General features: G+C 46.0%; 3 protein-coding genes and 1 long non-coding RNA gene across 12 annotated transcripts in view; 3 read left to right on the forward strand and 1 right to left on the reverse strand.

Moving 5' to 3' along the window:
• Positions 1-9097, forward strand: LOC138238464 (collagen alpha-1(XXVIII) chain). 4 transcript variants are annotated; one of them, XM_069189674.1, is made up of 7 exons: positions 1-357; positions 475-537; positions 1241-1333; positions 3627-3746; positions 4185-4247; positions 5266-5442; positions 7722-9097. In XM_069189674.1, exons 1-7 carry the CDS (start codon positions 339-341, stop codon positions 7748-7750), a joined length of 564 nt encoding a protein of 187 aa, XP_069045775.1. In that variant the 5' UTR covers positions 1-338; the 3' UTR covers positions 7751-9097. The 4 variants fall into 4 exon arrangements, 3 of the variants coding, with proteins under 3 accessions (XP_069045775.1, XP_069045773.1, XP_069045774.1); XR_011189518.1 differs by lacking the exons at positions 1-357; positions 475-537 and having other exon boundaries at positions 545-1333; positions 7722-7810; positions 8926-9097; XM_069189672.1 differs by lacking the exons at positions 1-357; positions 475-537 and having other exon boundaries at positions 545-1333.
• LOC138238466 (uncharacterized) lies at positions 5591-19677 on the reverse strand. 2 transcript variants are annotated; one of them, XR_011189519.1, is made up of 4 exons: positions 19591-19677; positions 19135-19259; positions 7686-7842; positions 5591-5790 (listed from the first exon to the last, which is right to left on the reverse strand). It is a non-coding gene; the product is annotated as an uncharacterized lncRNA (long non-coding RNA). The 2 variants fall into 2 exon arrangements; XR_011189520.1 differs by lacking the exon at positions 19135-19259.
• On the forward strand, positions 13431-16366 carry LOC107077448 (urocortin-3-like). Its single transcript, XM_015348126.2, has 3 exons — positions 13431-13579; positions 14421-14618; positions 15546-16366. Coding segments are annotated over exons 2-3 (414 nt in total). The 5' UTR covers positions 13431-13579; positions 14421-14617; the 3' UTR covers positions 15959-16366.
• The window catches only part of cidec (cell death inducing DFFA like effector c), a 13509-nt gene continuing 4997 nt past the window's right edge, over positions 15667-24178 (forward strand). Inside the window, exons 1-4 of one of the 5 annotated variants that reach the window (XM_069189671.1) lie at positions 15667-15757; positions 16432-16600; positions 23576-23651; positions 23918-24059. In XM_069189671.1, the coding sequence (XP_069045772.1) occupies positions 23599-23651; positions 23918-24059 (195 nt within the window). In that variant the 5' untranslated portion in view covers positions 15667-15757; positions 16432-16600; positions 23576-23598. Of the gene's footprint in view, positions 15758-16431; positions 16601-19710; positions 19811-19844; positions 19935-22099; positions 22208-23292; positions 23652-23917; positions 24060-24178 lie in introns of those variants that run through there. The other 4 variants (XM_015348121.2, XM_015348124.2, XM_015348123.2 and 1 more) reach the window with 4 other exon arrangements.

Below are 24178 nucleotides of genomic sequence, written 5' to 3' on the forward strand. Positions count from 1 at the left end.
TTCTTGTAGGGCTTTGACGTTCTGCACCATGAGCAGGAGGGCACAGTGAGGTTAAGGCATCACATGCCTTTCCCTGGTGGATACTGTTCACTGGGACAATGGTGTACTCCTTCCTGCTAGCCTGTCAGCGTTTCTGCAACAGTCTCATACACTTCCCCTTTTCCAGGCTGGACTGGATGTTATTTAATACACAGGACATCAGCTGTGCAGGTAGACTCCCATTGACCCCTTTCAAGTTTCACCAGCTGCGGAGCTTTGCGTTGATAAAACAGACTGTATTTGAGTCTGCTCTGAATAAGCCCGCAGAGTGAAAGATCCAGCTCCTGGACTCGGCTTAAATGCAAGAACTGGCAGCAGGTAAAGCTTGGAGTGGCTCACACTGCTGTGCAATGGGAGCCTGACACTGTCGGCGAGCTCTCTCGACAGCCTGTGGCTGCTGTCTGTTCAGGTTGTCTGTGTCTCCTTATGCTTCAGGGAATTACAGGATGAAGCCGCCAGTCTTCGACACCTTGGGAGCAGAGACAGAGGTGTCAGAAAGTAATTGTTGTTTTCTGTTTCTGTGTTTGGTTATGTACAGTATAGAAGTACTCTTGCACACAGGCACATTGACTCAGAGACCGGCACACCCTTGGAGACAGAATCCGACACCAGGGGAACACATTGACTCCTACAGCACAGCTGATTGATTCGTTTTGAGTATTATGAGCTACAGGATGTTTTTACTTGTTAATCAAAAAAAGAAACAGCAGTACTGTACTGTAACTCCAAACCTCTTGCTTATGAAAATGTACCCACATTGAACCAACAATTTTAAAATATCCAGCCTGCCAGTTAGTAAAAACCAGAACTGGATCAATCTGCTGTGCAGTGGGGTCATGTGACCCCAGCTGACAGCGCCAGTGGCTCTTACTAACTCACACCTTTGTCTCTAACCCACTGGTTTCCTACGGTGATGTTTCGTTGGATTTCTGGGGATGGGAGATGGTCATTTTTCCATAATAAGTTGTTCAAATAGGAATAACAACTCTGCGAGTGCCATCTTCTGTTGTACTGTGTTGTTCTCCTCTGTTGTGAATGCTTCTTTGTCCCAGAAGTCACCCCCAAGATTCCATCTGACTGTCTTCTTGATGTTGTTGCTGTGACTGTCTTATGTTGTTTACTAACGAGCCGAGTTTGTCTGTTCTCTCCTTGGGTCTTGCTCATGTCCTCCACACACACCCAACTGCCCCGCCCCTCTCAGGTTTTGTCCCAGACTCCCCATCCCGCCTGCCTGCCCAGTCCTATCGCACCCGGCCCATTCCAGTACTGAAGCTGTCGCAGTCAGGCGAGCAGGGTGAGTCCGTCTGTCCATCTGCTGTTCGTCCATCTGCCTGCCCACCTGTCTCTCTCTGCATGCGAGTGTATCTTCCTCACTCTCTCTCTGCATGTGAGTGTCTTCCTCACTCTCTCTGCATGTGAGTGTGTCTTTTCTAATGCTTTTATCCAGGTCATCTCAAGAGAGTGTCAATGCAGTGTAAAACATAGATAAGATCACTTTATTAGCCATATACAATTTCTTGCATTAGAAATTCATCTTTTCGCATACCCTAGCTTGCTCTCCATGAGACACAGACACACAGACAGGGAGAGAAGCTTGGGGTCAGAGCAGTGTCAGCCATTTATACGGCACCCCTGGAGCAGTTGGGGTTAAGGGCCTTGCTCAGGGGCCCATCGGAGTAAGATTCCTCTGCCGGCCGTGGGATTTGAACCGGCAGCCTTCCAGCCACAGGTGCAGATCCTTAGCCACAGTACCACCACTCTTCCCCCTATATATTTAGAGAGAGAGAGTGATTTTTTTTTTACAAAAAATGTAACTCAGGTCTGATGGATTGTATCAAATATTTTAAACTTAAATGTCAAAATCTTAATATACTCTACAGATCAGGTAAACAATAGGATTCAGTAGGAAATATTTCCATTTTTGTGAAATTACATAACTGAAGCTCAGTCTTTTCAATCCACGAACAATACTGATCGATCAATAAGCTTCTCAGTTCATTATTCCTCCTGCTTGAAATGGAAATAACATTGTTAATGAACACAGTGAACTATTGATATAAAACGTGTTTGTTACTGAAACAGGCTACACTGAGGGTAACTGAAAGTGCTTCTGTTCCGATTGCCTGCTCCTCCTCGTCATCAACACAGTTAGAGCTGTGGACTAATGCACAAGTCTTTGCAGTTGATAGACCTGCAGTGACAACACAGGTCCACTGTTTTCAGGGTGGGAGCTGTGTTGCGATTCTGTGTTCATCTCCCTGTTCACTGCTTTGACATTCACTGGGCTCCAAGTGTGCTGATCACCTCATCTTCTCTCTCTGTCCCTGTCCTTGTTATTTTGCCACTCTCTTATTCTTCATTTGCTGTACTTTTAATGTTTTTTGTACATATTTTTAAAGGTTTTATTTTCAAGGCCTGTAAAATCTTGTTGTGGTTGCCAGCTGAATCAGCTTGCTGCTGTCAGTGTCGGTGAGCAAGGTCAGGCACAGTCAAGCAGGCTTAAGAAAACCCACTGAGCCTGCAGGCTCGCAGAGCACTGTCGGAACACGAGATGCCGTTTGCAGAAACACCTGGGGGGCTCAGCTCTAGCTTCAGTAAAGGGTGCAGAGTGGAGCATTCTGGGACATGTCAATCCTAGGTGTTGTACAGGGGCAACAGCAGGGCAAACCACAGAATTACCAGGTTGTTTCATGAGATCAGTCCTTTCTTCAACTACTGGGCCATACTTACTCCTGTGTATGCTTTGTACCTGTGTGTAACTGAGAGATCACTTTGGTGAAGTGCATATGAGTAACATCATATTAGCTTCTTGCTTTGGAATGCTTTTTCTGGCCAGCCCTGTTTCTGCAGATCAGTCAGCAGTGTTTGAAGCCGTGAAGATCAGAGTCTTCCCATGTTAAAATGAGCAGATCTGTGAGATAATGTCACAACCCTGAACACACATTGGAGCAGACCCAGCTGCAGCAGTGTCCAAGGCTACAATTGGAGCCTTGTGCTTGCTGCAGGGCCTGATGCGGGCCACAAAGTCACGAAGAAAACAAGGTTGCAGAAGAAATGTGGGGGAAATGAGAGGCTCATTTTAGCATGGCAGGACTGTGTAGCGGGCCACTCTTTCTCATCATTGAGCTCTGCTTGAAGCCAGTCTGCTGTCTGTTGGTTTGGGGGTGTACAGAATGTGTGTGGAGTGTGTTGGGGTGCTGTCATTTCCCACAGCCTGGTCCCTGAGTGAATTCGTCCCGGTCTGTCCAGCAGAGGAAGTTCCATTCTGCAGACACGGCTTCCAGTGGCTGGTTCAGCAGTGCTGAAAAGCTTGGCCTGGTCCAGCCTGCCCTGCTGTTTGGTCTGGCTGAACGAAATGGGGACTCAGTGCCAGTGTGTCTGATTGGATGACACTGACTGCCAGTGTACTGAGTCCCTAATGGGACCGGATGACTGACTGACCCATTGATTGACTGACAAACTGAACGCTACAGATAATCTGGGCTGATGGAGTGATGACTGCCTGATGGACAGACAGCTGTAGGTCAGCAGGGCAGGCAGTGTAGGGCAGAGGGGGCTCTGATTGTCTGGCGCCCCCTATGTTTCAGGGCGGGAGCTGCGTGTGGTGGTGAATACAAATGACCCTGACTACGAGCATGTATACTCTGTGGAGAGCTACGATGACCCCACAGAGGAAGACCTGTTTCCCACCGTCACCTTAACTGAGGGTCAGTATGCTCCTTTCCTCTCACCTCTCTGTACTTCAGTCTCTTGTTTCTCCCACAAATTCAGATTCAAATACAAAGTGCTTTGCTGGTATGGCTGGTAAGTTACTGTGTTAACAAAGCATGGTACTTGCTATGGAAAAGTGGAAAAAATTGTGGAACATTTTTTATGTAGGTTGTGCTACTCCAAATTGGCACTGCTCACACAAGAGAAATTTAGTATTATTGACGATTGGATTATGCTGCATTAATGAGCTAACCAGCATTAAAATACTCTTGATTTCAAAGTGCCTAGTCATGATGTGAGTCCTTAGTCACTAGAAGATGAAGATGATGATCTGACCGTGTTCCCCCTCAGTCGCTGTATGCCCAGTAGCTCTTGCCTTGCCAGTGGGTCCGTGTGCTGGTCTGAGCAGTGATTGTACTGTTCTGTCTCCTCAGGCGAAACCAGTACCATCGACCCCCGGCAGGCCCTGCGCAGCAGGCGAGCGCTCGCTGGTGAAGGTAACGGTGCTACTGGTGCACCACGGCTCACCGCTCCAGGCTGGCTGCTTTCAAAAGCTTCTTCTGGCAGACAGGGTTGAGCTGATGGGGGACTGATGGGTGGGGTGTGGCCCAGTGGTCAGGACCTGTTCTGTTCATGGCAGCTGGACACTTCTCTTTTCTTTCAGCCCCTGCAACAACCTGGGAGTCTGTGGTTTCCAGCTGTGTTCCTGCAGCGCAGCAGGCGTGCAGATCTCCAGTCTGAACAAAGATTCAGTTGATGCATTTGAGCAAAGAGTTACTTAGACATTGTGGTTAAGTGATCAGATGAAGTGAAAGCCCTTGTGAAAGAAAACTAATGCTGAGACACACTGCTTCTCTAACCTATCAGCCTACTAGACAGAAACAAAGTATTAATTAGAAGTACCAGTGAATCAATTAAGTGATCAAAGCACTTGTGAGACTGGAGATCTGCAAAGGCCTCAACTAGAATTCCCTCTTTCAGTCTGAGGAGTTTAAACAGTCCCATGACACAGTCCGAGTCACTCTGCAGCCTTTATCTGCAGGAACGCACAGATCTGAAGTGCTGCCCATGCTGGTGTCCTGCTTAATTTCCTAGGTTTAACCATCTAAAACTGCCTTTTGTTTTGTAGCTTTTTCCATCAAGGTCTTGCCTTGTTTCTGGTGCAAGTTTTACTAACATCCCTCCAGGGCCATGTGCACGCAGGGACGGTGGTGCTGGCTGAGTTCTGCATGTCGGCATGACCTGGCAGTACAGACTGGTGGTTTTGGAAACTGGTGTTTTATGCATGAAAAGGTCTTGTTTGTGGTGACCAATGCATATTGGACATTTCTGTGTTACTGAGACAGAGCTGGAGGCCTGTCTGTACTTGCTTGTGCTTACAAAACCTGCACATCCTGTTACACAAGTCAGTATGACAGCACTTCCAGCCTGTTAGTTTGCCAGATAGCTCCAACGCAAACCCATCAGAACAGAGCTGCAACCAGAGCTGAACTCATGCTGCCTTCCCCTGCCCAGCAGACTCCTGCTTGTTGCCTCTGGAGGAGGGCACCTGCTCACGCTACACCCTGCGCTGGTACTTCAACTCTCGGGTGTCCGACTGCCGCCCCTTCATCTACAGCGGGTGCGGAGGAAACGCCAACCACTTCACCTCTAAAGAGGACTGTCAGCTCCACTGCCAGGGCAAGCGGGCAGGTAAGGGCATTGCCACCTGCAGTGGCAGGTGTGTAGGAGTGTGGAGATTGGAGACCTGCTGTTGTCAGGCTGGAATTGTACCTGAGTGGCCTTTCAGGAGCAGGCGAGGAAGAAGATGAGTGTACAAAAATATCACTTCAGCACTTCATGGATGTCTTGCTGTTTTTTTATTGACGCAATATTCCAAAGAACAAAAAGTTGAATTTGTGTTTCATAATTTACCAATCAGAAGTGTCAGTTGTCAGACAGAACAGGAGAGGTACGCAGCATCCTTTGAAGAGGCATGGAGCAAAATGGAATCCTGTGAAGCATGCCCTGTCAGAGCTATATGCTTCTTTCCATTCTGACCTGCAGTGGAGAGATCACAGGCTCAGAAGTTTCTAGCTCATAAGAACAGTGCTCACTGTTGAGTGGAATAGCCAAAGCCACTTGGACCATCCTCTCCAGCACTAGAGAAACCCAGACAGTCAGCTACTGACACAAGACCATCCCCTCCAGCACTAGAGAAACCCAGACTCAGTCAGCTACTGACACAAGACCATCCCCTCCAGCACTAGAGAAACCTGGTCTCAGTCAGCTAATGACACAGGACCATCCCCTTCAGCACTAGAGAAAGACAGTCTCAGTCAGCTACTGACAGAGCCCAAACTCAGAGTGAAACATTTGTGGATTGTCTGGGAATTACATGTATATGAGGACATGCTGAGAGTCTGCATCTTATGTGTTTTGTAGTGAGGACAGCTGAAAAGATGAGGAGATGGCTATTCTAAAGTATGAAAAAATGCAGGTTAAAAGCAAAAACTAGGACAGAGCCTGCATGTGATATATATGTTTAAGGCAAGAGCCAGCATGGCTGATCTGGAAGGGTCCATTTGCCTCTGGGTCTTCATTCCATGTTTTCTGGTAATGACCTAAATCAGTTTGTTATTCAAATGCTGGTGCTCTCAGGGGACAAAGAGACCCAAAATACTTGGAGACATGCTGGGCTTGAGGATTAGAACTGTAGTTAATATTAAAATTGTATGTTTAGGATACTGAGATATAAACTGGCATCCAATTTCAAAGAAAAATATTTTGGCCCTGCTTTATTTTCAATATTTTTTGCATGCTACTTGTAAAGCACTGGAGTTTTAAAAGAGCTATGTATCTGTGTGAGAGTCGCTTCTCATTACGGAGAGGACAGATTAATATGGTGAAGCATTCACAGATCATTCTGTATTTTCTCTCTCCCCACAGCTATCCTTCTCTAGTGTTCTGTCTCTCTGTATCCTCTCTCTCTACATCCTTGTCTCTCTCTGTATTGCTTTGTGCTGACTTTATCATTCTGAAATCTTGGGGGTAGATGATGTCTAAAAACTCAGCTTAGTGCTTGGGGTCATGAGCTATTTAGAATCTTTCTCCTCCTATCATAGCTGAACAGACACACATGGCTATAAATAAAATCAGCTGAGAACTGCATATGAACTGTCTGTCTCTGTTCTTCACTGTACACGACACTCTCACACGCACACAGGAACACAGGCAGGAAAGTGAAGCACACAACCCTGCACAAAGCATAACCTGTATCTGCACCAGTAACAGTGCACAGACACTGGGAAGAGCTCTTCACAGGCAGAGCAGGGCTTTGTAGATTCTTTGTATGAATGGGTCATTCTTCTGTGTCCTAGAAGGTTAAAAGGCACAGTTTTCTATATCATCTTCTTCAGCCTCTTCTTCCTTTTTTCCTTATTTTGGGAACGTGGCTGTTGCTCCAGCATGCTTCTGCTCACAGTAAGAAAGACGTACGTCCAGCAGCCTGCGCTTCCAGGCTTCATGGGCAGATGGGTGTTTGGAGCTACAGGCTCCTGTTCTTGCTGACTGGAGTCACAACTATATCTGTGTCCAGATACTGAGATCTAAGTGACAGCTTCTGCTTTTTGAGGTGGGGGGAGGGGGGTTACAGCTTCTCCCAGGCCCCCCAACATTTTTCAAAAGAAATGTTTACACTCCCACATCAATTTCCCCAGGTTTCTGGGGCTGAGAGTCTGGGTGAACCAAGTATAGGAGCCTTCCCTGGGGAGTGGGAGTTTTAAATCCCCTTGGGGACACTAAGGTGCTGTACTTCCCCTGTATTCCTCTATCCAGTCCAGATGGATACAGTAATTGTGGGAAAACCACTTGGGTGGCACACTGTAATGCACTTTCCCATGTCAGAAAACAGCATAAACTCTGCCTTTGAGCCCCAACAGGCTTCGGCCTTTTACCTGCGGTGTGCTGAGTTGTGGGTTTCTCTGTTTCAGACACAGCGCTGGAGAAGAAGGACAGCTGAGATGGTCATAGCAATCCATCGCTGAGCAGTTTACAAAATGGACTCCCTTTCACCTCTGCAGTAGGCACCCCATACTTCTGACACATCCCTCCCTGCACACACAGACATGGGGGAATGAGCTGCACACACTGCCACACACAAATAATGCCAGATGGAGACACAATCACAAAGATACTGGGGAAAAGTACACACAATGATTGACATAGAAAACAGACATGAACAGTGCCATGTGTGTTGGCCGTACCTATTTGTTATGCAAGAGGCAGAACAGGAACAAACTAACAATTGAAACACTCTTGATTTTAAACTGCTGAAAGAGCAGACAGTTCCAACTCTAAATGCAGCATCAAAGAAGTATATTTAAGCATGTGTTCACAACTGAACTTAGTTTTCCTAAAGAAACAGGAAAATTTAGTGTTATGGAAACTGAACCTTACACTATTTTATTACACACAGGCAAATTCAATTATATATACACTGAAGATCCATTAAACTGTCAAAAAATATTTTAAGAAAACTATAGCAGCATCTATTCTCAGTCATTCCTGAGATATTCCACATGGAAGAATCCTAGAATCCCCAAATATGATTTAGTCAGAACTGATTCTTTGGGAATGGATAAAATGCTTAGTGCCATGGACACTGTCTTTTTTTCAACCAGTGCTGGCTGGAAATTCAAAGGAATTTGGAGCAAAACACTGGATGTCAGCAGCAGAGCTCCTGAACACACAGCCAATCTTTCAACAGATTCTCAGACGAAGATCTATGTAGATATTATAGAAAAGGGAACAAAGACCCGTTGCCTACAACTTACATTACACAATGCTGTTCTGCAGTAGTCAATTTAAACCAGCACCCTGGACAGCACCTCTCTTTCTGACAGTTCGTCTTTCCCTGATGAAGGGGGACTAGTGCCCGAGTCTCTCTCAGAGGGGTGTGTGATGACTCTCATGTGTGTTAGCCATCTTCTGCTCTTTTTACCTTCTTTTAAAACCTGTGTGAAAATCTCAAATCCTGTTTCGCTTGTGGCCAAATGGCGAGGCTGAAAGCACATACCATGCCACGCCCTCTGCCGCCACGCCCACTGCCTGCCTGTCTGCTCAGACTCTGGCGCCCGGCCAGCACATGACCCGAGGTGAGTGCTTGAGCCAGCTGCTCCCTGTGTGTCACCCCAGGTGAGCTCCTCCTGCTGCTCAGTCCTTCACAGGAGGAGTCAGGCACCGGCCACATCCTTCTCCTGCTGCCTGTTGCACGAGAATCCTGTTCTTGGAGAGGCAGAGACATGGGGAAATCTGGTCCCACAGAATAGCGCAGTAGTACAGGGAGGGAGCCCAGGATGTCCACAACCGTCTCTTTTGCCTTACAGTTGAGTGGAATTTCAGTTTATATATATGCACTCCCCAATGCCTAGAACCAGCTTTAAAAATGTATGGTCAGATATTCTAAACATGTGCACGTTAGGGTGAGAAGGGAATCTGATATAATGTACAAATGTTTTTATATTGCCTGGGAAATCATATTTTTTTGTCTGAAATATGTTTTTTTAACTTTGCATGTTTGTCTCCACAAATGAATGGTGCTATATTTAATGTTATTTGTATTGAAGCTTTTATGTTTTAAATTAAGATGGAATCTGCCATTTTTTGTAAAAACTGAAGGTGGAATTTTAAAGCAATGTATTAAATACAGGTCTTATTTTCAAAATGTAAAAAAAAAAAATTATTAAAAAAACCTAAAGTAATTGAATGTTGTGTGATGGCTAATGTTTCAAAGCTAAAGCATCTGCACAACTGGCCAAATCTTTCACAAGTATGTTGTTGAAAATCACTGCCAGGGTGAAATTAGACACTTGTGCTCGATGGTCCCCAACATGTAGACAAAAGGCTCCACGTCTTTCTATGATGCCCCCTGAATGCACACAAACACAGGAGCCCTAATGACGGACTAGAGCCATGCCTGTCATCGAACCCTCATCCCTGGGCTGAAAGGCCCGAGCAGGTGGCCATCTGTGTGAGTGGTTGAGGGTGTGTTGTCTTGGAGAAGTGATTTCCCTGCCAGATGTAAAGTTCCAGGAGGCTTCATGCTAAAAGCTTACAGACTTATTACATGACAGGTATTTGCTGAAGGCTCTATTCCTCGTGATGAAGCGGTGCACCTTGCTCTTGTGTTCCACTTCAACACGTGTGGATAAGAGCTTTCCTAGGATATGGACTTGAAAAACAGCTAAGAACCATCAAGGTTAAGGTGCCAGAGATACTCACGACAGTTCAGCTCTTTAGGGTTTTAATATTCTCATCTAAAATCTACAGTATAGCTGCGTACTTCTGCTTAATTGCTGTTTTAATCATTCATTCTTAAATTTTGATTGTATTAAATTAACTATCATTATAGCACTGTTTTGCATCTGCTCAGGCTATATTTACTTTATTTACTGGATGTTTTTTGTGTTTGTAATTTAATTGAATTATTTTTATTGGGCCCCCTTGTTTAGGGCGTCTCCTTCATGGCCAGGTTAAGGCACAGCCGACTAGACACGTGCTAATTGTTCATTTTTCACTTTCGAATAAAATACACATACAATTCACTGAAAGCGTTCATGCATATTATTTCAAATAAAAGTAGATGTGATTTTCCATGTCATTATGTGCGAGCTGTAATTTAATTATGGACTTACGGACCCGACAAATGCAGGTAAAGCAAATCTGAGAAACAACATGAAGTCTGTAAGTGACTGACTGACTCATCGAGAGGCGTTACTCTGCCTGTGACTGCCTGATGCCCGAACTACAGTGAAGCCTTTGAAGGGCAGGACAGCAGACATAGTAGAAGCAGTAAATGACATTCAAAAAGACTGATAAAAGAACTCGTGGACCCTTGTCTTTCGATGGCCTTAAATGATTAAAAACTCACCCACGCAAAGAAGTACATAAATACTCTGAAAAAGACGGAAGAGGAGAGATCAATAAACAGGTCCGAGGGGACTGGAGCTTTCCCGGTCTTAATTAAAGCAGCGCAGTGCCGAGAGCAGCCCTGGGCCTCTCTCTGCAGACTGCACCTGCTCTGGCCACATCATCAGAGTGACAAACAGCACTGCGGTAATGGAGCTGTCTGACCAGGATGGAAAGGGGCTCCTCGTCCCAACGCTGCCTTGCCTCCCAGGCAGCTGTCAGTCTGCAGCCCTCTCCTGCGACTCCAGCAGCACAAGAGTCCCCTCTGCACCACATAGCCCTGTCACACATGCCTGCAAAATGGAGCTGGCTAGGACTGTGAGGGAAAGCTAACCTGACTGCAAAAGAAAACTCGAAACACACAGTCTTCGGCATCTTCAACACCCAAACTAACCTCCACTGACTACCCAAAACCATACAAGACAAATGGCACTCACCCGTACTAAACTAGTGTACTAATACAAAATCAACTAAGTGTGTAAAGTGTACCCAACAACCTAAACTAACCTTATATACAAAAGTTCACACAAAAACACAAGTGAACCAGGAATACAAAAAAAAAGGGAAAACAAGAGTAATCAACAGGAACAGGGTACAAAAGAACACAAAGGTTGAACATGTAACATGTTAGGGCAAGATAATGGCAAAACAAGGATGAACACACAAAAACAAAAGTACAAATAAACTAACAGAAAACCAACAAAACAACAAAGCCAAAGCTATACGAAAATACACACACACAAAGTAAAACAAAGCAAACCAACGAAACCGAAGCAATAACCAAAAGCGAAGCAATAACCAAAACCAAACGGGACTGAAGTCAAACGAAAGGCCTCTCCTTGCTGATAACCTCCATGTTATATGCTGAATAAGATGTGTTCTGATTGGCTGAGAGCTAATTGATGATGACGTCATACTGAAACAGTGGTGTGATGGTGGGCCAATGGGGGAGGGAGAACAATCAAGGGTCAGCAGTGTGGACATAACAGAAAAAACACACAAAGAACACACACTGGGACGTAACAGCCTCATACCAGCTCTCCCGCTGAGACCCCCACATGGCCTCGTACCCCCTCCCTCACTGACCACTCACCTTTCACAGGAAAAACACTTCTACCTGCTCTGCCTCCCTCTGTGAGTCACTCACCTGGCTTCATACTCCCTCCCTGCTGAGACCCTCACCTAATAATAATAAATACTCATTTAACGCTTTTCTGCAGACTCCACTCAAATCACTTTACCCCCTTCCACCACCAATGTGTATTCCCCACAAGAGTGCGCCAGTAAGCTCCCCACACCAGCTCTCAGAGTGAAGCCAGTTCAGAGATGGGGATTATTAGGAGGCGATGATTTGTAAAGGCTGGGGAGAAATTTAAACACTTCTACTCTTTTGGAGAAACGAACTGGGATTTTTAAGGACCACAGAGAGTCAGGACCTCGGTTTTATGTCTCACCCGGAGGACGACACAGATTTAACATTATAGTGTCCCCCTCATTAGGGGCATTAGGAGCCACACAGACTGCAGGGTGGCAGGACATTTTATGGAGGACAGGCAGCTCCAGCAAGTCTGCCGTTTGTGAATGAGTAACGGCCAAGGGGCTAAAAAATGAGCTCAGCGGCTCTGATTGCTCATCATTGTGAGTCACCCATCAATGCTGCCCTGAGATAGAGTGAAGCTGTCAGTGCAGCTTTCTGGGAAGCTAGATAGGAAAGAGTTGGGGGCACAGATCACGGGGCTGGGGTTTCTTGTCTTCTTTTGATAGAAACAGCCCAACAGGATGAATGGACCACATCTTACTTGCAATTGTGATTAATGATGCGAGGTTGCACAGGTGAAGAGAAATGCACATTGTTTCTGTGGCTCTTTGCTGCTTGGTCGCCCCTGACTCTCAAGTCCCTGAGTTACTGAACCTTCTTCTGCTTTGTCTTCAGAAGAGGCAATTTAGACTGAAGCCCTGTTATCAGTGATTGCCCTTGCTGACCACCCTTAGTCTAGGAGAGTCGCTTTGATGAACACAAATAATCATTCATAGACGAGGAGAAGATAGTGGAATCTATGGGAATCATGATGGCAAGAAGCCTCACTGTCTCACTGTAGCTCTGCTCCTTCCCTTGTGCAATAATGGTGCTCAAGTCCAGGCCCAGAGAGTTCACTTCTGCTGTTTTCCTTTTTTAATTATTACCGAGGTCCCCTCTCCTTGCCTCCACATCTCACTATCTGCAAGTCCTCAATTTATTGGTAAGGCTGCAAAGTAATTACACCGGCATTTATTGTGCATTCAGATGACACGGCCAGCATGTTCCACTGATTAAAAGTCCCTGTGTGTAGTGGAGCTGCTACTGATTAAATTGAACTAATTGCTTTAAGGCTCTTTGACTTTCTTCCCCGTGATGGGAAGAGGCTGCGCTCGCTGGGCCATAATGAGCGCAGTTATAAATAGGCCTCATTGATCCGGAGACAGATGCCACCCACGCACCGTGGATCAGCTCAGGAAGAAGTGCTCCGCCACGCGGCCAAGCTACTGGACGGAGAGATGACCTCCACCTCTAAGGGTGTTCCTGAGGACTTACACATTTTAATTCTACAAAGATATAGTAAAGTAGGAGAAGTAACACTCCAACTTGATTAAAGACCTCCATTTTTGCAGGTATCGGAGTGTTATATCCAGCTCCACGCACACTTGTGAACAGTGTACTTATCAACGATTCCCAGACTGGGAGTCAGCATTCACCCAGAGTGACCCGGAGCAGGCTACTGGTTTGCAGTGAGCCTGTAGCAGGGCTGGACTGCCCTGTGCGGGGGATCTGTCTGGCCCAGCAGCACCTGGCAGAGGTATGGAATCGGAGAACAGGATGGACTGCATACGGGACAGACAGCAGGTAACTGTTGAGCAGTAAATCTGGACTTTGTTGAGCAGGGTGTGAAGGATCAGGTCTCAATCTTCTTTACGGACAGCTCCAGCAGAGCTGTGAGAAACTCTGTCTCTGGTACCTGGTTTTCAGAGCCCTGTTTCACTTCTACACTTTTTTTTACATCCGTGGGCTCTATTCTGAATGCTTCAGGGATTTTCAGTCAAGCCTGATTGATCTCTCCTGTGTAACAAATTGAAACAACAGACTGCTGTAATAAACCTGTTCAGTACTGCACACAGAGACAAGCTGTAGATCCGAGGTAGTTCTGATTACAGGCATGCTCCATCCACCATTAACATATCTAATGAATAAATAAGAAGTCTATACTTGACAACAATTCCTCTTTTTCGTTTATTGAACACTGCCTCTTCCAAACACATGGTAGCTTGGATTTCAAATGAGCTAACTATAGTTGCACAATAGGTCTTCATACCCTGTCAAGCTTGCTGTGCTGAATAAGTGCTCACAGAAATTGAAAGGAGGTGTCACTGTGACATCAGAAGGACTTAGCAAATTCAGAAATACTGCAGGTGAATTATGGCTGGAGAGCAGGTTGTCAAACGCTCTGTTTGAGAACTGGTCTCAGTTTGAAGAATTTCAGCCTGATAGAATGGGTACAAATGCTTTCATAGGGCGAAAGCAAAAGTGCTATAACATGTTCTGGAGCTGAGAGTGATGAGGATGGGGAGGAGAGCTGAATGATGGGAGGGATGGAGGGAAGATGATGCTGGGGACAGGGCGGTGGGGAGAGAGGGGGAGAGAGTCGAGGAGAGGAGAGGAGTGGCTCCTGATCAGTGCTGTCACACAGCAGACTGTGCTGGAGCCGAGAGCCACGGGCAGCACACAGCTGGACACATCTGGACAGACAGACACACACCAACACAGAGGAAGGAGAGGAAGACAGAGCCTCAAAGCCTGCCACTGAGCTGGACTCCTGCCGCATTCCCGAAGAAAAAGTAAAGGACTCCATCGGCTGACGAAGACCTGCCCGGAAGAGCTGCACCAAGTAAGTGCGTCAGGCAGCCTGTGTGTGGAGACGTGAACGCAAGTGCCCATGGGACTGTCTGTGGTTACAGGTTCAAGTTTACTGCTTTTAGAGTCAGGTACTGTCAGTTGACATTTGTGTCTTGGAAGGTTTACCAAGCTCACAAAAAATCATTAAACTTTTGTTTTAATTTCCTTTTCATACACCGTAGCTCTTCTCTCTCTCCTATTTTCAAGGTGTTCACACTGTGACTGGAACTAACACGGCGGTGCGATCTCTCAGTTTGACAAAGAAAGAAATTCTCTCAGACGAGAACCATGACTGTGGTTCCAATTAGCAGAGTATTAACAGAGTGAAATATTAGTTTTGGAATGTTTAGAAAATAAAAGATTAAATTTCATATGGCACATGTTAATATAAAGTTCGTACAGAATATAGCAAAACAAGCACACATACACACGTTAAATTAACATTTTCGATTATACTGTTATGTATTTTTCATGGAGAATCCTGGAGCATTTTTATATCGCAGTGTTATGGTCAGAGCTGGACTCGGGAAATTTCTCTCCTAGCACAGTTTGCACATAGGAAGAGATGACAAATGCTACACTTTGTGGCGTTCCGACAAGGATGACAGAATTCTCTAAGAAAGTGGGCAAAGATCCACTTAGGGCTGCATGAGATCGTAAAAAAAAAAACAGTGCGTTAGAGGGTGCTGAACTGTCGCAGACTTGTTCTCTTACTAAACGGCAGACTGTTTTTACCAGTTTTCCTTGACTGATACAGTCTTTATATCCTTTCACCGGCTCTTTGTCTGAACATAAATTTTGCATTAGATGAACAGAGTCCTCTTGCTGCTGTCTTTTCTCATTTGAGAGCCCGTGCGCATGTGCTTTCTCAGCTCCCTCAGCAACGGGACCCCCTGTCTTGCTCTGCCTCTCCCTTCAGTGGTCACGCCTTCAGCGAGGGGGGCTGTGCTCCTGCTGCTCCTGATGCTGTGGGGTGCCCTGGGCCAAGCCATGAAGCTGCGGGAGCAGCCTCTCCCCGCAGCCAGGAGACAGGCGTATGAGGTTGGAGACCTGCTGGCCATCAGCGTCCTGGACCGAGGCAGAGCGCTGAGCTCCCTGCTGGACGCAGTGCCGGTCCCTGTCAGCGCCCGGGTGAGCCCTCGGAAACGGACTCAGCACCGAGCATCGGTCGCGGCCCCCAAGAGGAACCCACAGGGGACACGGTTCTCCCTCTCCCTGGACGTCCCCACCAGTATCCTGAGCATCCTCATTGACCTGGCAAAGGCCAAGGAGCTCCGAGCCAAGGCCGCTGCCAACGCAGAGCTCATGGCACGCATCGGGCGCCGGAAATGACCACAGGGCTGGAGACTTAGGGACATGCGGAACGAGGGTGGCAAAGGGGTGACGGGGATAGTGGGAAACTGGGGCGCTGATATACAGAGCCCTGCCCAGTGAACATGAGCTGCTTTGCTCTGGACAATACTAAGCAAAAACGTAGCAGCCAGTAACACAGCTGGACTTGTACAGCCTGCAGGCAGGTACTCAGGATCAAAGGGGAAGCGTGTTGAGAAAAGTGGATAATTCTACTGCCCTTGAAGCTGCATGTTTTAAAATGGGCTCTGTGCACGTTTCATAAAACTCTAATCTTTCTGTACTACTCTGGCACACACTTCAGGACAGGAGCAAGGGGCTCTTTATTGGACTACTGTATAATATATATATTTACTGGTCCATTAGTTATTGAATTAAACCTGTTACTCCATGCAGTGTTGGGTATCTTTTTAGTGCTTCAGTAGTGGTCATAGTAAACTGATTGTTTTCTACAGCTAACCAAGACGCTTTAGTGAGTGGGACATGTCTTCCAGTGACACAAGTGGAGGAGGAGGAAAGTCACATCCAACTGTTCAAATCTCAAGAGGGCTGGAGAAACAAGACTGGGAGTCTGAATGCGATGTCAAAGTGTTGCATTGCTTGGGCTGCATGAGGTGTTGCACAGTAAGTGCTGGATGGTCTACTATTCCTGATTAAGGATGAACTAAAAGCTAATCAAACAACATCTGAGTTCATAAATCATTTAACAGCACTCTGAATTATTTCACCTATTTGTTCCTCCTTTTCAAAACAAGCTGTTATGAAGTGATGTGTATATTAATCTTTCAGGATAATGGTTTTCGCAGACCCCAGGCACCTGGCACTGTTGTGACAATAAGGTTTTTCCTTTTGCAAATATGGTGAACTTTAGTTATACAGTGTCCACTAGTGGGTGAACAGTGTGTTTCCAGGCTACCAAATAGTCAGCACAGCTGAGGTACTGCTGTACATCAGGGCCACTTGGTGTGTACTATAATAGGCCATGGTCCAGCTTTCAGTGCTCCACAGTGTGGGCCAGGTAGGTCAATCTTCAGCCCTGGAGGGCTGGCATTCCTGCGGGTTTTTATTCCTGTTCGGCTGTCCTAGGTTTGAAAAGGCGATTTATAAATAAAAGTTATTATTAAATCAGCTCATTATTGTACCAATTTACAGTTTCACATCTGGACACCCTGACCTGGACACTTAAACCTCAGGAAATGTGAAGGACTGCCCTGCTGGAGGCCACATTCTTCATTATAAGTTGCTGAATAGGCCAACAAACTTTATGAGCACTTGATCTCTCTCTCTCCTTTAGAGGTAAAAACCTTTACGGATTCCTCCCTGCAGGAATCCCACTCTTTACCCTCTAAGGAGCTCTGTAGACCAGGCTTCCCAGTCCTGGATCTTGACCCCCTGTCTTCCGCTTCTCATTGCGACCCAGGTCCTAGGTCCTTAATTATACGTTTTAACTAAATTAATTTGCTTAATGGGAAGTGTAACTGTTCCATTAACACCTAACTTGAACCTGTTAACTATTACTGTTTACATGCAATTTGAAATCTGCCATGTCTATAGACTGAAAATAGTGAAGGTGCTCCGATTAGCAGGTCAATTAGCTCAGCTTTGGGCTCAGTGAAGAGCCCTGGAGTGCAGATGAGATTTAGGCTTGACAAGGTGTCAGCGTCACACAACCCGAGTCTGGACCTCAGACACGCAGATAACTGCAACAAGCCGATGACAAAACTGGGTCTATGGACGTACAGTACATACTGTGCCGCTCGGCGAGAGGAAAGGAAATAAACTGTGACTGAAGAGGGACGAGTCAGGCGCCTCGGGCGCGCTGGGCTGCCTGATTACTGCTCACATCAGAAAGGGGCTCACACTGTTTGGACAGCTCGTTTCTGCAGCTTTTATACCGTAAACTGGCACGCTGCGATCAGCAGCCAGCCTGCGCTTTCTGAATTTCCTCTCTTACCACACGAGAATTATAATCGCGTTACTCTTCCGTCTGGACAGTCACTGCAGGGGACAGAGAATCCCAGTATCCCTCACCTATCATTTCTGTCTGATTGTCCCCCAATGTCTATAGAATTAAACATACTAAAAACAAAAACAAAAATGATGTCCAAAGTACAAAGACAAAAAACAGTACAGCTGCTGTACTTCAACAGTGCCGTTATGTCCGTTATGTTGAACTGATGATCATGTGCTCAGGAACAACAAATAACTCTTACAGAAAATATCAGTATTAATTTTCTGTGTATAACTGTGAAATTGTTTCTCCAACACAGCTGAGCAGTTTTCACTATCTCAGCTCACTGTGTGCCATCACTAGGACTTCTTAGCCTTATACCAGGTGAAATAACAGAATCACTAAACTGATTAACAACAACATTACATTAATTCCACATGAATACCTTTTCCATGTGTATTATATTATCTTGAATCTGTTTCTTCCTGAAATTCTCATATTACTGAGAAAACATGAGCCAAACAGCAGATAGAACATATTCATTCACATCGTGTAGCTCTCAACATTTCCCTCCAGTCATGTTATGAAAGGCTTACCCAATAAAACAAGTTTTTCATGACCACCCTTTTGTTTTTATATTCTAACCTGTTAGGTTAATAATCAATATGAGGGTATATAAGCTAGAAACAAAATAATATATTTACAAATCATATATTACAATTAGACTGCCCACTTACTGTAATTTACAAAATTGCTTAGGCTACCAGCTGGCAGGTAACTAAAAAATCATTAAGCAAACAAGAAAGATTTAACAAATAAATGAAAACTAAACACTACAATACAAAAGCTGTTTGGTAGTGTGCCTCACACATTCTCTCTCAGTGTTAAATGTCACAATGCAACTTGCTACTCTAAAACACTCATGTTTCTGTTAGTAATGTTATTGGTCAATTCAGAGAGCTTTCCTGTCAGCTCTATCTATGCCCGTAACTCAATGTTTCCTTTTAAGAGACATGCAGTATATATGTCTTCAGGTATGAAAGGTATTAACATAGACAAATAAACACTGGTAACGTGCGACACATACAATTATAATTAAGTCTAAGGATTTGCATACAAAACGTCTCTCGGGACGATTCCTGCAAGATATTTCTGAACTGGATACGACACCGGGTCCCCTGCTTCTCTACCCGGCTGGCACACTAACCGGGCCACGGGACACAGTAACCGGACCGGACCGGACCGCCCTCTTCACCACGAGCTCTAAGACACCGGAAACGATTTGTTTTCGCCTACAGTGCAGTTTCTTCAGTCTTCAGAAACTCCACGCATCTACAAATAAAGCAAGCAGACACGGAGGGGAGAGTTTCTCGCGTGTAAATGGAAACGCCCGTCTGGCCAGGATCGCAATTACGAGCTCTTTGTCACATAAAACTTTCGCCAGGAGCGTTTCCTGCTGCGTTCAGTTTGATCGAATGATGTCAGTTTTACATCACCAGCGCTTCTTCATAAAACGAGCTAAACCGCGTCAAATTCTCAAAAGCTAGGAACTCTCCCCTTTACCTTTCAGTCTGGGACTAACTTCTGCCTAATTATTTGCAGCTCACCTCATATAAAAATCCACATATATCTTAGATTTTGTATCGAGGAAAATTAGAAATACCTGATTCCCTCGTGTGCCGCTCCTCTGATGTTGTGACATCATGCAGGTGTGCGCTAGACACGCTGACCCAGTCACACGAATGACCTTTGCCCTGATTAGGGCTCCTGTCACATGACCGAGGTCGGTTGTTTCTCGTTCCCTGCGCCCCCCCCTCTCCAGACGTCACAGTCTTGGGTCGATAGTAGCTGGACGGACAGGGGTAGGAGCGGCCGGAGAGCCAGTGAGTACCATATTTTGATTTGTACCTCGTTACTTCACGGTGCACAGGTGCCGAGCGGGAAGGGGCAGTTACTGTGCGCATACCCGAGTAAAAGACCCTGTACAGTCCGGTACCGTGGTTTGTGGTGAGGCAATCCGTGCGTGGTCACATTGAAACCGCTGCGGGGGCTGGGGGAGCGCCCGAGCGCTGACCGGTGGAAACGGTAGGGGGGTGTTCTCTCCTGAAAGGGTTAAAGCAATACTGCCCGACTAATGCGAGAGCGAAGGGTCAAGACTGCTCCTGGCAGCTGCGGCCCGCGCGTACTCGCCTCTCGGACAGCCGAGGTCCACAGTCACCTCTCCTGCCTGTCACGCTCATCGCTGGTTCTTACTTGGAGTTTTGATTCAATATAATTAACTCTGTATTTAAACTTTGAGCCACTATTTCGGTCTCTCTTAGCTCACGGGCTTGCGGGATGAATCCTTGGACACACAACATTCCGTTTGCAAAGCCAGATCCTCAGGCAGCAAATATTTTTGCTTCAAAATCGTTGTGGGTTGTATTTGGCAGGTGTATGAATTGGAGAGGGGTTCTGTAGTCCCCAGTGTTGTGTGTTCAGCTGGTGTTCAGAGTGCCTTATCAAAGACTCTTGTCTTCCAGGAGATGTGGTAATGTTTGCTTAAATGTCTTCAAGAAGCAGGGAAAGAGAAAAGGCTATTCGATTTATTTTTGATCACAGACTGTTTATTTTTGTCAGCAGTGTTTGCCAACTTTTTGTCTTGTGTGCTTTTGAAGCTGCACCTCCCCACCTGAGAGTGCCTGTGTTTCAAGACGAGTGACAGAGTCTTTGGAGGAACAAGTGCTTCAGCATGGATGGACCTAGGCACTCTGTGTGAATGTGCGTGTGTGAACGAGTGCTGATTAGGTGGGTGAGAGTGCAGATCTGGATGCTGTATTTGGCTCTTCTGCTGACGCCAGCGCCTGGGTTCACAGACGGTGGTGGCGAAATTGCTGGGCACACTCTCCTGGCCTCAGGACTGTCTTGAGAAATTAGGAGGCCTGGGGTCACACCTACAATGGGGCTTTATTATGTGAAATTGAGCTCAGCCTCCCTGCCAGACACCAGGGAGCTGTGATACAGAGTTGGGGGATGATGTGATCTGGGGTGGGGGGGGTCAAGGGCATTGTATAGTGTGAGTGGATAATAAACCAATCAATAATCTAATCAATCCACAAGTTAATGAGTCAGCAGCATGTTGATGGTGTTGCCAGTAAGTAATCCCTTTTTCTTCTCATTAGTGTGTTTTATGTTTTGTCATGCTGTGTCTGAATGTGTTATGTGTTTGTTCATTATAAATTACATCAGGTCTTGAGTTTAATCATTTCCTCCCTCAACATTTCAAATATTAAACATGCTGCTAGGTGCTTGTCCCAGGTTGCCTTCTGTCCTGTGCTGTACTAGCCTTTAGGTTGCATTTGGCTGAAGGTCTGTTGTGTATGTGTGTGAACAGAGGCATTTGTTAGTGTCTGGCGCTTCTGGGATTTATTTAATTTATTGCTTCGAGAAGCCACCTTTAAAGGTGCTATATAAAATTACATTTATCATTATTATCAGGTTTATCCTGACCTGGGGTGTTCTCTCACCCACATACTTCACATAATGCCTGAGAGGGGTTGAAAGTGCACGACGCAGAGAGACTGGGTGACAGACTGGAGAAACTCCAGGGGAGAGAGAGGAACTTGCTGTACGCTGCCGTTTCATAACACAGGGGGATTGAGAAAGAAGGATAAGAAAGGATAAATAATCTGGGAAAAGAGGAGTAGAGAGTGACAACATCATACAGGAAGTCACTCCTGTATTTAGCATTTTCTTGTATTTCTGAGATGAAAACTGGCATAAAAGAATCAAGCTATAGAATGCCACACAAGTCATTAGGTAATTTAAAAGTTCCTGCATATGACTAAAATGTTGTTTTGATATTGTAAATGTAATTTATTTGGCCGCTATAGATTTGATTTCGCCACAGCAGGAATGATTTCGTAAGCACTGATCACAGAGTTAGAGTGAGGGGTGATAAGGAGAAAAACTTTCAGATTGAGCAGAAAAGCCAAACATTGATATTTTCACTGATCAGGAGGGGGTGTAAGTGGCAGGGAGGGGCTGTTTGAGGAAGAGGGGGGGCAGTTAAAATACTTTCCCACAAAGGGAGGGAGGAGTGCAAGAGGTGGGGAGGGACGGAAGAAGAGTGTTGCTCAATAAAGTCGACTGATCAATGCTGACATCACTGCATTGAGGTGAAAGGACACAGCAGAGCTGGAAGAGAGCAGCAGAGACAGCTGTTAGAACAGCTACAGAGACTCTTCTGTGAGCACAGTGACTGACCAGGCAGGATCATAGCAAAGAAGCACTGAGTGAAGGTACTGTTTCACTGAACTGGGCCTCTGATCAGCTTCTGTTCACTGTATCGCTGCTGTGTTCATTCTTTCCATGCTTCATAAAATACAGATTTTGAATCTGTTCTAAATTGGTGATTTAAATATGAGCTCGAGGGTGTGAGGCAGGAGATGGGAGCAGAATCTGCTTTTCTGGCTGTGATTAATGTTATCCGGAAATTCCACTCAGTGTCCAGAGCACCCTGGTGCCGTGTTGGCATCAGCACAGGGAGCTGGAGTTGTAGACGATCCCCAACATCTGAGACGTAAAGACTGGGGGTGTCTACTGAGTCTACCGGGATTGTCAGACTGTGAGCTGAGGGCAGGTCTCACTAGAACGTACTGTGGTCTTGTTCCAGTGGTGGTGTTCAGCAGCAGAACACTAGAGCGGCCGGGTGAGAGCGGCACTTGACTCGAGAAACAGCACTTGTCGCGGTTTCTCGGGCCTGGAGAGAGGCACTGAGGCTGCTCTGTTCTCAGTCGGGTCTCCGTGCAGGACTGGGAAGAAAGCTGGGAAAGGGTGGAGTTTGAGCAGTGCGATCAGGAGGGGAAGTCCGTACGGGAATTCGAGAATTGCGCTTCTGTCCCAGGGCTGCCCTCTGTGTGTGTGAACAGACATCAGGATAAAAAGGTTTATATATACATGTTTTTAGAAGTCTGAAGTGCTCAACACCTGATGAAGTTTAGCACAGTTCTGTTGAGGATGAAATGTCATTACCAAACCTGTAGATTATAGCGAGACAGTGGGGACTGGAGAGTCTTTTTCTCTAACCAGCTGGTGCCACATCTGCTGTATATTAGAGGTCTGTCTGTGTCCCTTAAAACCTGTAGCAAATGGAAAGTCTGATCTAGTAGCTGTTGTGATTTTTAGCCTAATTAACAGCGGTTTGTCCAAACAAAAACTGAAGCCAAATCTGCTTTATGATGATTTTACTTTGGGTTTTTCTTTAAAAAAAACAAAAACCTTTTTTGTTGCATTTAATTTAAAATATCACTTAAAAATATTTTTTAGGAATAGCAGTCTTTATTTTAGGATAGTTGAACTGCCCTTTATGACATAGTATTTTAAAATGGGCAATTTTAGAACTGGCAATTGTAGGCCAAGAGCTCCCTCTAGTGGTAATTATTTGGTGTTGCACCTTGACGTGTGAGAGGCGCTTCGTGTGAACAAAGGGCTTGACTCGGCTTAGTACCCATCCTGTTCAGAACCTCCAGACAGTTCTGACATGAATCCATCATAGGCCTGCTCCTGGAACACAGGGGCAGTAATGTTTCGTTGTTTTTCAAAGAGGAGATCTTTGTCCTCTGATGGCGGAAGCGACGTACTGGTTCTCTCCTGTCTGTGTGTTGCAGGTGAGGTTGCCGTGTGAGTGAAGATGGAGTACGCTATGAAATCTCTCAGCCTCCTTTCCACCAAGTCCCTCTCCAGGTAAGGGCCAATTACCAGTGTCTTGCAGGCCTCACAGCTTGCTGCTGTCATGATTTTTCATGATCACCTGCATTATTAGGTTTTTAATCAAGGGGTTTATTCAAAGCAACTGGCAGAAACTGCTTACGGTACTTTTAAAGCTATTTAACCATGTTGTCTGCTGCCTTGCTTGGTGTTTGTATTGTAATAAGATTTTTGGCTGTCTGCATTTTCAGCTGATTTGCGGTTGTCGGCGCAGCTGTACGACTCCCTCCCTCTCTCCGCAGGTGTGTCTCTGCCAGCGCGTCCATGACCCAGCAGCTGCTCGCAGGCCCGGCGGCTCGGCCCAGGCCCTTCCGGGTTGCCAGCGCCGACCGCAGTGTGAAGAAAGGCATCATGGCAGATGGGCTGCGGGACCTCCTGGACAAGGTGTGTGCTGGAGACGCGCAGCTGCTCTGTGAGGATGTGTGTGTGCCTGTGTGTCTGTCCCTTAATCCCCCGGAGCCTGTCTGTCCACTGGCCGGCCTGTCTGGCTAATCCAGGTGTCT

This window comes from Lepisosteus oculatus, chromosome 4 (genome assembly GCF_040954835.1).
Source record: "Lepisosteus oculatus isolate fLepOcu1 chromosome 4, fLepOcu1.hap2, whole genome shotgun sequence".
NCBI lineage: Eukaryota > Metazoa > Chordata > Actinopteri > Semionotiformes > Lepisosteidae > Lepisosteus > Lepisosteus oculatus.